The sequence below is a fragment of the Heterodontus francisci genome, chromosome 4, assembly GCF_036365525.1.
Source record: "Heterodontus francisci isolate sHetFra1 chromosome 4, sHetFra1.hap1, whole genome shotgun sequence".
Lineage (NCBI taxonomy): Eukaryota > Metazoa > Chordata > Chondrichthyes > Heterodontiformes > Heterodontidae > Heterodontus > Heterodontus francisci.
Genome location: NC_090374.1, coordinates 150,392,197 through 150,411,308, shown reverse-complemented (window position 1 = coordinate 150,411,308; position 19,112 = coordinate 150,392,197). Strand labels below are relative to the sequence as shown.

At 47.0% G+C, this 19,112-nt stretch overlaps 1 protein-coding gene across 1 annotated transcript in view; it reads right to left on the bottom strand.

The window, feature by feature from the left end:
• LOC137368734 (FERM and PDZ domain-containing protein 1) overlaps positions 1–19,112 on the bottom strand; it is a 118,221-nt gene that overhangs the window by 28,487 nt on the left and 70,622 nt on the right. The window contains exons 11-12 of the mRNA XM_068028920.1: positions 8,978–9,073; positions 8,707–8,889 (exon numbers count right to left, since the gene is read on the bottom strand). Coding sequence (XP_067885021.1) covers positions 8,707–8,889; positions 8,978–9,073 — 279 coding nt within the window. The remainder of the gene's footprint in view (positions 1–8,706; positions 8,890–8,977; positions 9,074–19,112) is intronic.

Below are 19,112 nucleotides of genomic sequence, written 5' to 3'. Positions count from 1 at the left end.
TCATGGTGCCTTTACTCTACATCAGTCCGCTGTTCCTCAGTACTTGAGACATCACATCAAACGAGTGTGGCTGTTGGGCTCCGGTGCACAACCGAAACACATATTGACAGCATATATATAATGAGAGCGCAGACTGCCACATGAAACATCATTGAGCAGACAACTGGGGAGCTCAAGCAATGTTTCCGTTACCTGGACCGCTCTGGAGGAGTCCTGCAGTACTCGCCAGAGCGTGCGTCATGATCTGTCATGAACTTCTGCATCCTGAACAACCTCACCATCATGAGGGCACAGCCCTTGCCACCAGGTATACAGTGGCCTGCTGAGGGGCAAGAGGAAGGAGGAGGAGCAAGAGTAGGAGCAGAAGGAAGGGAACAGGCAACTGACACATCTGCTTTCCAGCTGGGCTGTCTATGATCAGCTCATCTGACTGTGGTACCAGTGAACACAAGCCCAAAACTACATTCTACAACAGTCCCACACCTTATCTTCCCTCTTTCATTGACCATCACAGCGTCCCCTTGGCCACAATGCTGAAATAAAAGTCACCGCAAAACAGCCATTCCAAACCAACTTCATCCAACAAACCATCCAATATTCTGAACAAAGGCAACTAATCACACTTGTACATTCCCTTAGTGCCTGTCTTCCTGGTGCTTTTGCCTGCCTAGTGCTCCTGTGCTATGCGATCCCAGTGGCTGTTGCATGGCTGGCAGAGGTTGCTGGCTTTCAGTGGGTGACACCGCAAATGGCTTTGCAGGACAACCACGAGCAGGTATGGAACTAGAGGCTCAGCTTTGGACTGCAATATTTTGGCATGACGGCAACAGTCTGGGCTGGCTGGAAAATGGGCAATGGCAAGAGGTCTGGCGGAATGGCAGTGGTGAGTGCATGACTGTTGTCATCCTGAGACAGGACAGCAGATGCGTGCTCCACAGAGCCACTGCCAGTCAACAGGGGCGGCGCTTCAACAATCAGTAATCTGTTGGAGGACAGATTGCTGGACTGTCATGAGATCCTGCAAACCCCTTTGAGCACTGGTTTCTGCAGGCAATAGTAGCAGCGGTCTGAGCCTGCATGGCATCATGGCAACAAGCAGTGATTGCATGACTTTAGTTTGAGCTTTCACTGCAGCACTCGGATGTCAGGCAGCTTCTCCTTGTGTTGCAATGGAAGGTGAGACACTGGCCATCAGATACTTCATAATTTTTGGCCACCACTTCCATGCTAGAAAGGATGGGCTCCAAGCTCTACGCAGAGGACTGGACAATTACAAATGTTGCATCCCTATTCAAAAAAAGGGAAAGGGATAAACCCTGTAACCACAGCCGGTCAGCCTAACTGATAGGGGATAAAGCCTGGCTACCTGACCTGAACCCGACTAGACCCGACTATATGTGTCAGGTTCGGGTCGGATCGGATCGGGTTGAAATTCTGAGTCCAGCATTCGGGCTCGGGTCGAGTCGGGCTGAACACTGCTTCCGGGAAGTCACGGGATCAGGCTTACCCATGATTCCCCACAACTCCAACTGCAAGAATAGTCTGCTGCCAGAACAGATGAAGGAGATTCGTGTCGGGTTGGGTCGGGTGTGAAAAAAAATTAAAGGGCTCAGGCTCGGGTCAGGTTCGGGTTGGCTGTGGTCGGGTCGGGCCCACGTCGGGTTTTAATTTTATACCCAAGCCAGACTTTAGTGGGGGAGCTTTTAGAAACAATAATCCAAAATAAAATTAGTCGTCACTTGATAATATGTAGATTCAATTCTGACTTACTTGATTGAGTTCTTTGATGAAGTAACAGAGAGGGTTGATAAAAAGTAGTGTGGTTGATGTTGTGTATATGGACTTTCAAAAGGCGTTTGATAAAATACCACACAATAGACTGGTAAGCAAAATTGAAACCTATAGAAATAATGGGGCACTGGCAGCAAGGATACAAAATTGGCCAAGAGACAGAAACCAGAGAGTTGCGGTGAATGGCTGTTTTACAGACTGGAGGGAAGTATACAGTGGTGCTCCCCAGAGGATGTTATTAAGACCACTGCTGTTTTTGACATATATTAATGACCTGGACTTGGGTATACAAGTTTAAAATTTGCAGATGGCATGAAACTCAGAAATGAGACATCCTGGATGACAGTAAGTTGCTGCCTTATGCACCTTCGCAACCAACTCCTCACCCTCATCCTGAAAAGTGCCATGAAATGGAAACTGCTGATGGAGTGACTATGTGCCTCCTGATTTCCTCCACCCCTTTCCTAACCCCTACCCTCTCTTTATGCTTTTGTGCCTTCAGATGGCCAAGAACTGCCAGCTGCTCAGCCCATGCAGGAAGGGCGAGAGGAGGAAGATAGCTTTGAGGAAGAAACACTGTCACTGGATCTAAGACTTGCAGACATCAGCTCAGATATTGGCACAGCTTGTACTTTAGCGGCTAGTTTCGAGTCAGGATCTGCATATGGTTAATCACCAGGCACGAATGGGGCTGCAGCCAGGACAGGGGGAAAAGCAAGCTCGTGTGTGAGCTCCCTGGAGGGCAAGGTCACACACGAGTTTAACTGCAGGGGACTCAGATAAGGACCTTGTTGGGGTGAACTACACACGCTCACCAACACTAAAGCAAAATACCACGGATGCTGGAAATTCGAAATAAAAATAAATAATGTTGGAAATACTCAGCAGGTCTGGCAGGATCTGTGGAGACAGAAAGAGTTAACATTTCAAGTCATTGTGTCAGTTCTGATGAAAGGTCATCGACCTGAAATGTTAACTCTGTTTCTCTCTCCACAGTTGCTGCCAGACCTGCTCAGTATTTCTAGCATTTTCTGTTTTTATTTTATTTTACATGCACACCAAGATGCTTGGTGCATTGGCAGACCTGCTAGATAGCCTCCAGTCACTGGTTAGGAGTATGGAGAAGTCCAGTTCTACCATGGCACAGGGCATCGCGCAGAGCTTGGAGGTCAGCCTTTCTGGTGTGGAAGTGATGGGCATCTCCATGGCAGCACTGCCAGACCGACCCATGATGGAGCGTCCTAAGATAACTGTCTCAGCTTCCACTGCAGCACAGGCAGAATCGTGCTGATGTATCAGTGCTACAATGGAAGCTTAGACAGGTCATGAAATCCATGGCTGCTGCCCTCCAGTCTGCATCTGCTGCCAACCAGGCACAGAGAGCTGGCTTCGTGGATATGAATCTCAGTGCTCGATGGGGCATGCTGGTGCTCATGGCAGTCCAGCAATATGTCCTCCAGCAGATTATGAGGATTGCTGAGGAGCCATGCCATGAGAGTGGCAGTGTCTCAGTGGAGTACAAACCTGCTGTCCTCTCTCAAGAATGACAACATTCATCCTCCCACCACTGCCACTCTGCCAATGTCCTTGCTGGTGCCTCTCAGCCAGCCAGCCGAGACTGCTGCCATTCAAGCCAAATTGGTGCAGTCCAAAGCCAGGCTCTCAAGTCCCAGAGCTGCTCGAGGGCCTCCTGCAACACCATCTGCTGCCTTCCACCAGTCATGCTGTAGCCATTGGGGTAGCACTGTGTAGAAGCACTAGGACAGGCAAAGACACCAGAAGAATGCACTGTTATTGTATTATTCATGTATTTCTGGATAAAATTGTTGCCTTTATTGAATGATGTAGGCAAAGGGGACCTGGCCATGGGGAGCCTGAAATGGATGCACTCTAAGGGAATGGTGAGTCCATGTTGGGGTGGGGAAGTTTACATAAGAACACAAGAAACAGGAGCAGGAGTAGACCATACAACCCGTCGAGCCTATGATAACTATGATGTCATTCAATACAATCATGGCTGATCTTTGACCTCAATTCCACTTTCCTGCCTGCTCCCCATGTCCCTTGATTCTTTGAGAGAACAAAAATCAGTCAACCTCAGCCTTAAATATACTCAATGATGGAGCATCCACAACCCTCTGGGGCGGAGAATTCCAAAGATTCACAACTCTCTAAGTAAAGTGGTTTCTCCTCATCTCAGTCCTAAATGTTCAGCCCCTTATCCTGAGACTGTGCCCCAGTGTTCTTGATTCTCCAGCATCTATCCTGTCAAATCCCTTCAGAATGTTTCAATGAGATCACCTCTGATTCTTCCAAACTCTAGAGAGTATAGGCCCAATTTACGCAGCCTCTCATCATAATCTTCAGCGAAGCGAAGTCTTACTATGTGGTCCCTCTCGCTCCTTCCAGTTGTAGCTAGTGAATGTGGCCTCCTCCCTTCTTCCTCTTCCTTCTCCTCCTCCTCCTTCTCTGCCTGAGATAGCTTCCAGATCCCAGGAGGGGCTGGGCCCTCATACTTGCAAGAGTGTGGAGGACATAGCACACCATCACAAACACGGAGACCCTCTCAGGCAGGTACTACAGAGATCCCCCCGAGCGATCTAGACAGCGAAAACTCTGCTTTAGCAGACCGTGTGGCTCCATGGCTCTCATTGAAGGCCCTGCGACCTTGCAATGTGGGATGGTGGAAGGGGGTCATGACCCATGTGTGGAGGGGGTATCGTTGTCTTAAAGCAGCCATCCTGCTATCTGTATTGGAGTTCTGAAGATGGTGAGTACTGCAGATTGTCATTGTGGTGCTTCCAGGAAAGCGGGTATTCACCGACATGAATTTCTTGGAGTGATAGCCCTTATGGTTGTGATTCACTCCCTGTAGAGGTAGGGACCCACAGAGGCACATGTGTGCAGTCGATAGCGCCCTGTAGCATCGGGAAGCCCGCTATCCTGGCGAACTCATGTGCCCTCCCTCTTCAGAGAGAAGAGGATGAAGTCCACTTTCCTCCTGTAGATTTCCTCTGTCACCTCCCTGATGCTTCTGCGGATGCGAATTGCACACGTTGTTAATGTGGCCAGCTGCCAGCTGGAAGGAATTGGTTGCTAAGAATGAAAGGGTGAGGGTAATCTTCACAGCCAGTAGGAAAGCCATCCTCGCCCTGGTTTAAGACTCCAGGTCTTCGTGAAGGAGGTGCCACAACTCTGTCACCACCTCCTTAGTAAAGGGGAAGCATCCCGAGGCACTGCTCCTGGTTCATTCCAACATAAGGACTGGTGCTCCCAGAAGACCCTCTCGGGGTAGGGCCTTCTCAGGAATGCCCACGTTCTCCTCCCTCCTCGCAGAGGTTCCCTTCTCTGCCTCCTCCTCTGTCTGTCCTGCTCATGCTGCTAAGCAAGTGAGACTGCAGTGACTGCCCCCATACTTGTGAAAGGCTATGCAATTCTCTTGCCCTGTCTGTGGTCAGCAGAAACCTTCAAACTCCATGAGCAACTCACCACAGTGATCCCAGCAATTTTGCCTGAGCACAAGTAAGTCAAAAGCACCTCAGCTACAACTTGCTGAACGGCCCTTTAAATAGCCCCAGAACAGGTCCATCTTGCTTATTGTTTCAGGAGTGAATAAGGAAGGCATTCCCTGCACATTTATTGGCCAATTTTAATATTCGTGGTTTGCATCAGCCTGTTGACAATGATCTTGCCCTTTCAACCTCTTTGGGCACATAGAGGGATGTACCTGCCTGCTGCCTCACAGCCAACCGCACCTCCTGCATTTCTATGATGGAGGTATATCCACTAGAAGCAGCACGACACATTTGAATTTCACAGCCATTAAGTACAAAGGAAGGAAGTTTTGCTGAAATTTCAGAAATCACTCGTTAGGCCCTAGCTGGAGTATTATGGCCAATTCTGGGCACCACACTTTAGGAAAGATATCAAGGCCTTAGAGAAGATGCACAGGAGATTTTCTCGAATAGGAGCAGGGGTGAGAAACATCAGTTATGTGGAGACCAGAGAAGCTGGGCTTGTTCTCCCTAGAACAGTGGAGATTAATGGGGGATTTAATGGAGGTGTTCAAAATCATGAAGGGCTTTGGCAAAGTAAATAAGGAGCAATTGTTTCCAGTGGTGGAAGGGCTGGTCACCAGAGGGTAATTGGCTAAAGAACCAGAGGTGAGATGAGGAGAATTTTGCTCATGCAACAAGTTGTTATGATCTGGAATGCACTGCCTGAAAGGGTGGTAGAAGCAGATTCAATAATATCTTTCAAAAGGGAATCGGATAAAAACTTGAAGGGGAAAAATTTACAGGGCGATGGGAAAAGAGCAGGGGAATGAGATTAATTGGACAGCTCTTTCAAAGAACAGGTATAGGTGTGATGGGCTAAATGGACTCCTTCTGAGCTGTATTATTTGTCATACAGGCCCCCGCCTGTCAAGAATGAGGCAGATTAATTTCACCACATGGACATTAAATTTCAAATTGTTGCTGGGAAGAAGCGAAGGCCTATTACAAGGGGTTGCCAGGCCCCTGGCTGGAAAGAGATTGTTGCATATTAACAGACAGTTCCAATTCAATCCACAAACATATTGGTCAGACTAGTTAGTCACATGACTAACTGGCTATTGTACAGTTTTAAATTGAAAGTTTGGGCAGAAAGTTCTTTGCTTCTGGATTGAAAAGACCTTTCCTGGCTAGCTCGCCACAGTCTCTCCTGTCTGCTCCCATCTCTTTCTCACGGAACTCCAAAACCCACTGAAGCCACATGAACCCCAAGAGAGAAAGGTCTCCTACAGTGAACAAGGTTTAAGAAGAATACTGGGCCCCAATGAAAAGCAAGATCCACCGACAATCAAGGACTCTACAGTGAACTTGAAGAACCGTAACAACTCTTCATATATTGCCTCAAACCTTTCCACTTTATTTTTTCTACTGCTCTTTCTGTCCCTATCTGCATGTGTGCATCGCCTATGCATGCTAGCGTGGGCATATCCTGTAACCATAGGCATTAACCGAATTAGCGTTTAAGTTTAAGTTTAATAAATTTCAACTTTTATTCTTCAAACCTGAGAAAGCCTGTTTGTGCTGGTTTCTTTGTCTTATAATTGGAAAGCAGTGAACAAGGATTCACCAAGGGGGCACTAAAAACACTGAGTGTTTAAAATTAAACCCTGTTGCAGAAAGACCAGGTGAAGGCTGAAAGGGAACCCTAGACCTCTTTGTCACCTGGTCATAACACATTCTATGATTCTATATTAGCCCGCACTGCCCCATGTCAGTCCACACCACCTCATATCAGTCCACACCACCACATATGAATCCACACCACCCCGTATCAGCCCACACCATCCACATCAGCCCACACCACCCCATATCAGTCCACACCACCCCATATCAGTCCATACCACCCAATATCAGTCACACTACTCCACATCAGCTCATACCATCGCATATTAGCCACACCATCCTATATCAGCCCCACACTATCCCATATCATCCCACACCACCCCATATCAGCCCACACCACCCATATCAGTCACACTACTCCACATCGGCCCACACCATCCCATAACAGTCCACACCACCCCATATTAGTCACACTACTCCACATCAGCCCACACCATCCCATATCAGCCCACACTATTCCATATCATCCCACACCACCCCATGTCAACCCACACCACCCCATATCAGTCACAATACTCCACAACAGCCCACACCATCCCATATCAGTAACACTGCTCTACATCAGCCCACACCATCCCATATCAGCCCACACTGCCCCATGTCTGTCCACACCACCACCCATATCAGCCCACACCATCCCATATCAGCCCATACCACCCCACATCAGCCCATACCACCCCATATCAGTCACAATACTCCACATCAGCCCACACCATCCCATATCTGCCCACACTATTCCATATCATCCCACACCACCCCATGTCAACCCACACCACCCCATATCAGTCACAATACTCCACAACAGCCCACACCATCCCATATCAGTAACACTGCTCTACATCAGCCCACACCATCCCATATCAGCCCACACTGCCCCATGTCTGTCCACACCACCACCCATATCAGCCCACACCATCCCATATCAGCCCATACCACCCCACATCAGCCCATACCACCCCATATCAGCCCACACTATCCCATATCAGCCCATACCACCCCATATCAGCCCACACTATCCCATATCAACCCACACCACCCCATATCAGTCCACACCACCCCATATCAGCCCACACCACCCCATATCAGCCCACACCACCCCACAGCAGCCCACACCATCCCATATCAGTCCACACCACCCCATTTCAGTCCATACCACCTAATATCAGTCCACACTGCCCCATATCAGCCCACATTGCTCCACTACAGAACACACATCCCCATTTCAGTGGGTGGCTGGTTCATGTTCTGTGGCATTTTATGTTCAGGAAGATGGAACTGGGCTGTCTAGGACAGGGAAGGCCAAAGCTTTCCTAGTGGGATCTGGAGGAGCAGTCCTCCTGCTCTTGGCCCCACAAGAACAAATAGCATTTACTTTTACTGGGCTCGATCCGCTTCACTTCCGGTGTTGGCCTGGCAGGAAATATGCAGTGGCTTCCCCAGGCCTGAGTTAAAATTATAGTTGGGTCTCGTGACGTTGGGATCCTGGCAGCACAGGCGGGTAAGTTAATTGTAGCCATTTTATCTGCCAGTTGCCTGGTTTCTGGCAGTAGGCAAGGGTAAGAATCACCCTTGAGTAGCTTTAATTCAACACGTTGGAGAACAGAGGACAGGAGTAATTAACAAGCGAATCTTAGTGCGGCACAGGGTGTAGCAGCTGAGTTTTGACCAAGTCAAAGTTTATATGAGATAAAGCACAGCACCCTTGTCTGGGCAAGGAGTTAACACACACATCCATTACCTTGCATTCCACGAGGTAGATGTTCACCATGCTGACCTTGTCACATTCGAAGGTCAACTCCAGTTTCCTGATGTTGTTGAAGTTTGTTAGCTGATTTATAATATTGAGCTTGCTGTTAATAACCTGGCTGATACCATACTTGGCTCCTACCAACAATGTAATAAATGATTCTCTGTCCTGCAGCTAAAGAAACCACATTTCATTAAAAATTTATTGAAGAAAACAAAAACTGAGTTTCAAAGGAACCTGGTTTCCCCTTTTCTCTACATACCAGTAGGGTTGTGTTAAAGGTTTTCCCTCCATATGCTCGAAGATCACCCAGTATGTTTAGGTAATTCAGCCGGACCTGTGCTGTCGATATCAGTTGCTTCAAAAAGAGTGAAGAACATCTTTTAATAAATCTTAATGCAATTATATTAAGGGGTAAATTTGAATAAAAATCTGCTCCCATCACGAAGTCACTCATGTAGGAGCATTTATCAAAAGAGGGTCAAAACACTTTGGATGGAAAACCATGGGAAGCACTCCTGCAATTTTCCAATATGTGGTCCGAGTACACGGTCATGCCAGCAGAAAACGCCTATCAGGAAATGGTGGCATGCACTCCCAGCAGGTATGGCTCTGCGATTACATGTTCCTCAAATTCACTCTTATATATTAAGATCACACAACAACAATTCTCGTCAATGCATAAAACATTAGTTCCAGCAACTCTTTCCAGACATAATTGCAGTTCTAAATTTGCAGAAATATTTTTAAATTTGTAGTCTTCACATGTTTGGTTCTGTAATTTCATTATTTTGCAAATTAATCCGGCTGAACTTAATAGCATTGCGTGGTGAGGCACGCTTCCTCTGATTTGAAAGAGCTAAATACAAAATCCACTCAATGAATACGCATTACTTTTTATCTTTATTGAATGAATTTAAATAACTGCTTTACGAATGGCTAATGAGCGAGTTTTAATAAAACTGATGTATATTCATGAGGTTCAGTTTCTCAAAGATAATCTTTATATTGTGAAGAATTGGTTGGATGCTCTATAATGTAATGTCCTGGATCCCTGCAGTATATGCTGGGGATCCCTGTACAGTGACTAGTAGATAATGACTGTCAACTTCAGGTGCTGAACAAACTTTAGTCTTTCATACACAAAAATATGGAAATGCATAACTGGGTCCATTGTCTGAGAACAATGCCCATTTTTATTAAAAGTTATGACTTAATAATAAAATTTGGGAATTATGCAGCTTGGAAACTGCAATTCCCAAGGACGCAATTTGTTTACAACAGAAAAAGCAGCCAGTACGACACAGCTGCAACTTACATCGTACTGTTAACAAGGCAATTTCCCACGTCGCTTCACAGGTGTGGGTCAACCTTGAGCAGGAATAGGAGAGGGTCTGGAGAGGGGCAGCAGTGGCTGGAGAAATGGGGGAAGCAGATTCTGGAGCAGTGTTGTCCAACATACGGCCTGCGGGCCAGGATCCGGCCCGCCAAAGGTTTCCATCCAGCCCACGGATGTAAACTGTACCCGGGGCCGTTCCTTATCCTCATCAGGGGTCCGTGACGAGATGTGAAATTTCCCATTGTCTTCTTCTTACGAAGAAGTTTTTTAAAAACATTGTGCTGTCAGTTTCACAGCTGACAGCTGCTGAAGCAGGAACATGCTTCCCAACTTTGACAGATTTTTTTAAAAGCCCGCCGGAAAACCCCGAATCTGATCAATGTTGGGATGCGTGTTCCTGCTTCACCAGCTGTCAGCTGTGAAACTCAGCTTGATGTTTTTAAACAAACTGACCAACCACAAAGCTGCTGTGCTCCGCGCTCCCGCTCAGTGCAACTGTCAGAGAGGTGGGGAGGTGGGGTGGGGAACAAAGAGAGAGAGGGAGACAGAGAGAGAGGGGGGAATCAGAGAGAGAGGAGAAAACAGAGGGGGGGGGGGGACAAAGAGAGACAGGGCGAAAGAGAGAGGGGGGGGAAATCAGAGAGAGAGGGGAAAACAGAGGGGGGAAAACAGAGAGAGGGGGGGAAACAGAGAGCGAGAGGAAAACAGAGAGAGAGAGGAAAACAGAGAGAGAGAGAGGGGGAATAAAGAGAGACAGGGTGACAGAGAGAGAGGGGGGAAATCAGAGAGACAGGGAGACAGAGAGAGGGGAAAACAGAGAGAGAGAGTGGAACAAAGAGAGACAGGGAGACAGAGAGAAGAGGGGAATCAGAGAGAGAGGGGGAATCAGAGAGAGAGGGGGAACGATGAGAGAGAGGGTGACACAAAGAGAGAGAGGGGACAGAGAGAGAGGGGGGTAAACAGAGAGAGGGGGAACAGAGAGAGAGGAGGGAACAGAGAGAGAGGGGGAACACAGAGAGGGGGGAATAGAAAGAGAGGGACAGGGGGGCAGAGAGAGAGGGGGGAAAAAGGGGGATAAAGGGGGGGAGCACAGAGAGCGAGGATGACACAGAGAGGGGGGAAACAACACAGAGAGGGGGAACCCAGAGAGACACAGACAGAGAGAGAGATCAAGATCATTCCTGACAGATGAATATCTATCCAGAATACTCTGCATCACTACATCAAGTGTGCGGGCAGAGACTGACTACTTATGCAAGCAAAAACAATGCCAGATATGTCACTAAATCAGTTTTCAATATAGTGACGAGAAAATAAGTCAATAAATTAGTCTCATTTAAAGCTTCACAAAAATGCACATTTGTTGTTGTTTTTATTAGTAAGATAAATTTTTAATGCCTTTATCTTTCAAAATTTGCTCACAAGCTCCCCCCCCCCTCCCAAGCCAAGCAAAAATCATAATGTGGCCCTCCACCCGAAAAAGTTGGACAACCCTGTTTTAGAGAGACTTTCGGATTGGGCAGGAGGGGTAGGGGGATCAGAAAACAAGAGAGTTGAAGTCTCTTAATGGACAGTAGAGCAGCAGGAAGAAGGAACACATGACTGGGCCAAGAGGATGTGTGTTGGAAGGTCTAGCTGGTGGACGTCCCCAAGCTAGGGAGGGATGAGGCCATAAGCGAGACAAGGGTAGGGACTTTGAAATCGATGCACTGGGGCTGGGTTGCTGATGGAGGCCGGCATGGATCGTGGTGATACAGCATTGGGATTTCACATGGGATAGGATATAGGCAGGCTGGGTTAATGTCAATTCGGAGTATATGTAGGGCAGAGCTCAGGGGGCTGATAAAGCAGAAAAGCCATGTCTGAAGGTGACAATGTGAGTTTCAATGGATGAGGTAGACACCGAGATGGGTGATATATTGTAGGTGGGTGTAGGAAACCTTGATGATAGACCAGATGTGAGACTTGAGGCTCAGCTGAGAGGCCACTGAGGTTGCTTATGCTAGATTTGAACATGAGTGGACTTCGGGAAATGGAGCATGAGATTAGGGTTCAGCTAGAGAGCGTGATGTTGGCCATACAGGTAGGCTTGGGTCTTGCCAATCCAGAGCTGCAAATGAATCTGGCCATCCACAACACTATAATGGACAGGCAGTGGTTCAGCTTAAAGGGTGGTAGTGGAACCGAGGCTAAAACTGTCTCTTACCAGAATTATCAAAAAGCAATATATAGATCAGAAATGAGAGTGTATAGAGCTTTTGGAGATGAGTCTGTGAATACAGGAGAAATGCTGCACTGCTGATAATGTTAGGATAGGATGAACTGGACCATGAAAGGGCGGTGCTACAGTGGTAGACCACTGTGGAGAAGCGGATGAAAGGAATGGTTTGGTCAATAATGTGAAAGGAGGAGGAGGAATAATGCACCACAGTCACATTCACAGCATGGACGACTGACTATCACTGTCAATCTTCATGGACTAGGTGATACACTGCAAACCCCAGACCTCTCCATTCCACCCACTGTGCAAAGAATAAAACTGGATGGACCACCCAGCATTGACATAGGCACCGGAAATGACAGTGGCACGCCCTGCCCTGTCAATCCTGCAAAGTCCTCCTCACGGGATGTTGGCGTCACTGGCAAGTCCAGCATTTATTGCCCATCCCTAATTGTGCTTGAGAAGGTGGTGGTAAGCTGCATCCTTGAATATAACTGAAGGTCTTGCTAGGCCATTTCAGAGGGCAGTTAAGAGTCAACCACATTGCTGTGCATCTGGAGTCAGACTGAGTAAAGACAGCAGATTTCCTTCCCTAAAAGACATTAGTGAACCAGATGGCTTTTTACAACAATCCAGTAGCTTCATGGTCACCATTTCTGATGTTAGCTTTTTAATTGCAGATTTATTTAATTAACAGAATCTAAAATCCCCAGCTCCCTAGTGGGATTTAAACTCATGTTTCCAGATCATTAGTCCAACCTTCTGGATTATTAGTCCAGTAACATAACCACTATGCTACCATGCCACCAAAATAAAATAAAATAAAATCCTGCATAGTGCTGTGCCAACACTTCAAGATCTGCTCCTATGCACCACCAGTGGCTCAATGAGCTTATCCAGTGAATAGCTGAGCCTTACAAACCAGGGTCATATCCTGGTCTGTGCTAATCTATCTGATCTCAGCACAACGGCAATAGGTGGGCTACATAGCTGTGTCTCAGTGGTAGCACGCTTGTCTCTGTGTTCAAAGATCACGGATACAAGTCCGACTCTAAAAACTTGAGCATATAATCCAGGCTGGCGCTTAGTGTAGTACTGAGGAAGTGATACCATTGGAGGTGGTGTCTTTCAGATGAGATCTTAAATCGAGGCCCCATCTGCTGCTGAGGAGAACATGAACGAACCCTTAGCACTATTGAAAGAAAAGCAGTGGAGTTATCTTGGTATCCTGGCCTATGTTTACCACTCAGCCAACATCTAAAAGAGATGTTCTGGTCATTTATCTCATTGCTATTTATGGAGGTTGCTGTGTGTAAATTGGTTGTTGTGATCCCTACATTGCAACAGTGACTACATTTCACAAGTACTTCACTTGCTGCAAAGCATTTGGGATATCCTGAGTGAAAGACGATATATAAATGTAAGTCTTTCTTTCTTTGCAACGAGCCTCAGTGACCTTGGGTTAAGGGGTAAAAAATTGGATCCTGCTCCTGATCACCACCCACTAACTCCTGATGGATTCCAGGTGAGGGTAAGTTTGGGCTTGGTTGTGATGCCACTGCAGTTGAATAACCAACAGACACTCACTGCCAGGGCTCACACATGAGTAATGGTTACTTAGACAAGGTACCAAGGAATGCTCAGCAGCTGCAACCATACCCTAGAAATGAGTGAACACCTTCAAGAGATAGAAAGGGAGAAAACTGAGAAGAGAAAGATTTTTATGTTATCTGCCCCTTTGAAAATTTACCAACTCAGGTCTGACCTGGAGTGAAATCCTAAATTTTTGACCTGACTGTGCCACTGTGGAATGCAGCATAGATTCATCATTAATTAAGTTAATGAGGCTTTAATAAACAACAAATGAACATTTCACTGATTCTCAGTTACCCATTGTTGGAGGGCAAGGAATATTCAGGCTCATGGTAAAGATGGATAAATGGTCTTCTCATACTTCCCACTGATGTTGCACACTCCTGCTTTTTCAATAACTTTAAAGCAGTGAGGGAAACAGCTTCCCTTGCATATAAAACTAGATACTTGTGCACTTACAATAATTACCCCTGCCCTGCATTAAATTGCAGTCGTATAATGTTCAATAGACCTTGCTTTGTGCCCACTTTTTCACAGAATGGAAGAAATAGTTATGCAGAGCGTAAACCAAGGTAAGTAACTATTTCTCTTATTTATCTCATTGCTATTTATGGAGTCAGTATCTGGCCCACCCCACCCTGAAATTGGCTGAACTTCAATCCTGACAACAACTGCAGTCTGTTTCTTATTAAAATTGGCCCTAAAGTCCAAGTACACATGGATCAGGGGCTAAAGGAGGTTAGGGCAGATCTCAGCGACTGCTCAGAGCTGACACAAAGACTTAGCAGCAGCCCAAGGACAGACTCCCAAGTTGATTGCATCTAGTTCTGTAGAAGGTGCTGGTGGACTGAGATTTTGCATATTCCGAAGAAAAAGGCCACTGTCTGCTTTCACGCTTTACAGACGGAGGTCATGGGTCAAAAACTTTGCCGTTTCCACATACGACACAAATTGGTCAAATTAATCTCGGTTTTGTTTTGCGGGTCTATCAGTGGGATGATGGCCCTTTTATTTCAGAAAGCATAGCTCACATCTATATAGTGCTTTATCACACTCCCAGAAGCATCTCAAAGTGCTTCTTGTACAACCAATTATTCATATTCTTGAGATGTGGGTGTCGCTGGCAAGGCCAGCATTTATTGCCCATCCCTAATTGCCCTTGAGAAGGTGATGCTGAGCCATCTTCTTGAACCGTTGCAGTCCATGTGGGGTAACTACACCCACAGTTCTGTTAGGAAGGGAGTTCCAGGATTTTGACCCAGCGACAGTGAAGGAACGGTGATATAGTTCCAAGTCAGGATGGTGAGTGACTTGGAGGGGAACTTGCAGGTGGTGGTGTTCCCATACATCTGCTGCCCTTGTCCTTCTAGTTGGAAGAGGTCATGGTTTGGAACATGCTGCCAAAGAAACCTTGGCGAGTTGCCACAGAGCTTCTTGTAGATGGCACAAACTGCAGTAACAACGCACTGGTAGTGGAGGAGTGGATGTTTAAGGTTGTGGATAAGGTGCCCATCAAAAATATTCTCTGTGTCCTGGATGGTGTTGAGGTTCTTGACTATTTTTGCAGCTGCATTCATCCAGGCGAATGGGGAGTATTCCATCACACATCTGACTTATTTTGAAAAGGAGCATTAATTGCAATATATGTAAACAGACGACAAACTCCAACTGAGAACCCTGTGTACTGGCAGACTGTCTAAAGCAGTGTGTCATTGAGGTGACTATCACCAAAGGCAAGTGTTAAACAAAACTTCAAGGGCTGACAATGTACAAGATTGGAACTCAATGGGTAGGAAATTATTTTCCCACATTTGCTAAGGTTAATGATAGTCAGCCAGAATATGAAGCGACAAACCTCATTTTAAATTCTCACTGACATTAGCAAAGAGAAAGAAAGGCTGACTTGCATTTATATAGCACTTTTCACAACCTCAGGACGTCCCAAAGCACTTCATAGCCAATGAAGTACTTGTGAAGGGTAACCACTGGTGTAATATAGGAGGAAATGTGGCTGTTAATTTTCACACAGCAAGATCCCACAGACAGCAAATTACCATTATTCTTTTTAGTGATGTTGATTGAGGGATAAATATCATCCAGGACACAAGGGAGAACACCCTTGGGGAGGCAGTGGCATAGTGATAGTGTCACTGGACTAGTAATCCAGAGACCCAGGCAAATGCTCTGGGGATGTGGGTTTGAGTCCCATCACGGCAGATGGTGAAATCTGAACTCAATTAATAAACCTGGAATTAAAAGCTAGTCTAATGGTGACCACGAAACCATTGTTAATTGTTGTAAAAACCTATCTGGTTCACTAATGCCCTTTAGGGAAGGAAATCTGCCATCCTCACCTAATCTGGCCTACATGTGACTCCAGACCCACAGCAATGTGGTTGACTCTTAAATTCCATCTGAAATGGCCTAGCAAACCACTCAGTTCAAGGAAAGTTAGGGATGGGCAACAAATGCAGGTCTAGTCATCGACGTTCACATCCCAAAAACAAATAATAAAAAAACCCTGCTCTTCTTCAATATAGTGCCATAGGAATATTTTTTTTTATTATTCATTCATGGGAAGTGGGTATTGCTGGTTAGGCCAGCATTTATTGCCCATCCCTAATTGCCCTTGAGAAGGTGGTGGTGAGCTGCCTTCTTGAACCGCTGCAGTCCATGTGGGGTAGGTCAACCCACAGTGCTGTTAGGAAGGGAGTTCCAGGATTTTGATCCAGCGACAGTGAAGGAACGGCGATATAGTTCCAAGTCAGGATGGTGTGTGGCTTGGAGGGGAACTTGCAGGTGGTGGTGTTCCCATGCATTTGCTGCCCTTGTCCTCTTGTTGGTAGAGGTCGCAGATTTGGAAGGTGCTGTCGATGGAGGCTTGGTGTGTTGCGGCAATGCATCTTGTAGATGGGACACACTGCTGCTACTGTGCGTCGGTGATGGAGGGAGTGAATGTTTGTAGATGGGGTGCCAATCAAGCGGGCTGCTTTGTCCTGGATGGTGTCGAGCTTCTTGAGTGTTGTTGGAGCTGCACCCATCCAGGCAAGTGGAGGGTATTCCATCACACTCCTGACTTGTGCCTTGTAGATGGTGAACAGGCTTTGAGGAGTCAGGAGGTGAGTTACTCGCCACAGATTTCCGAGCCTCTGACCTGCTCTTGTAGCCACTGTATTTATATGGCTACACCAGTTCAGTTTCTGGTCAATGGTAGCCTTTAGGATGTTGATAATGGTGGATTCAGCGATGGTAATGCCATTGAATGTCAAATGGAGATGGTTATATTCTCTCTTGTTGGAGATGGTCGTTGCCTGGCACTTGTGTGGCGCGAATGTTACTTGCCACTTGTCAGCCCAAGCCTGGATATTGTCCAAGTTTTGCTGCATTTCTACACGGATTGCTTCAGTATCTGAACATTGTGCAATCATCAGCGAACATCCCCACTTCTGACCTTATGATTGAAGGAAGGTCATTAATGAAGCAGCTGAAGATGGTTGGGCCTAGGACACTACCCTGAGGAACTCCTGCAGTGATGTCCTGGAGCTCAGATGATTGACCTCCAACAACCACAACCACCTTCCTTTGCACTAGGTATGACTCCAGGTTTTCCCCCTGATTCCCACTGACCTCAGTTTTGCTAGGGCTCCTTGATGCCATAATTGGTCAAATGCTGTCTTGATGTCAAAGGCAGTCACTCTCCCCTCATCTCTTGAGTTCAGCTCTTTTGTCCATGTTTGAACCAAGGCTGTAATGAGGTCAGGAGCTGAGTGGCCCTGGCGGAACCCAAACTGAGCATCACTGAGCAGGTTATTACTAAGCAAGTGCCGCTTGTTCGCACTGTTGATGACACCTTCCATCACTTCACTGACGATTGAGAGTAGGCTGATGGGGCGGTAATTGGCCGGGTTGGACTTGTCCTGCTTTTTGTGTACAGGACATACCTGGGCAATTTTCCACATTGCCGGGTAAATGCCAGTGTTGTAGCTGTACTGGAACAGCTTGGCTAGGGGCGCGGCAAGTTCTGGAGCACAGGTCTTCAGTACTATTGCCGGAATATTGTCAGGGCCCACAGCCTTTGCAGTATCCAGTGCCTTCAGTCGTTTCTCGATATCACTCAGAGTGAATCGAATTGGCTGAAGTCTGGCATCTGTGATGCTGGGGACTTCAGGAGGAGGCCAAGATGGATCATCAGCTCGGCACTTCTGGCTGAAGATTGTTGCAAATGCTTCAGCCTTATTTTTCGCACTGATGTGCTGGGCTCCCCCATCATTGAGGATGGGGATATTTGTGGTGCCACCCTCTCCAGTTAGTTGTTTAATTGTCCACCGCCATTCACAGCTGGATGTGGCAGGATTGCAGAGCTTAGATCTGATCCATTGGTTATGGGATCACTTAGTTCTGTCTATCACATGCTGCTTACGCAGTTTTGCACGCAGATAGTCCTGTGTTGTAGCTTCACCAGGTGGACACCTCATTTTGAGGTATGCCTGGTGCTGCTCCTGGCATATGCACTCTTCATTGAACCAGGGTTGGTCTCCTGGCTTGATGGTAATGGTAGAGTGGGGGATATGCCGGGCCATGAGGTTACAGATTGTGGTTGAGTACAATTCTGCTGCTGCTGATGGCCTACAGCGCCTCATGGATGCCCAGTTTTGCATTGCCAGATCTGTTTGAAATCTATCCCATTTAGCACGGCAGTAGTGCCACACAACACGAAGCAGGGTATCTTCAATGTGAAGGCGGGACTTCATCTCCACAACAACTGTGTGGTGGTTACTCCTACCAATACTGTCATGGACAGATGCATCTGCGGCAGGCAGATTGGTGAGGACGAGGTCAAGTATGTTTTTCCCTCTTGTTGGTTCCCTCACCACTTGCCGCACACCCAGTGTAGCAGATATATCCTTTAGGACGTGGCCAGCTCGGTCAGTAATGGTGCTACCGAGCCACTCTCAGTAATGGACATTGAAGTCCCCTACCCAGAGTACATTCTGTGCCCTTGCCACCTTCAATGCTTCCTCCAAGTGCTGTTCAACATACAGGAGTAATGACTCATCAGCTGAGAGAGGGCGGTAGGTGGTAATCAGCAGGAGTTTTCCTTGCCCATGTTTGACCCGATGCCATGAGACTTCATGGGGTCCAGAGTTGATGTTGAGGACTCCCAGAGCAACTCCCTCCCTACTGTATACCACTGTGCCGCCACCTCTGGTGGGTCTGTCCTGCTGGTGGGACAGGACATACCCA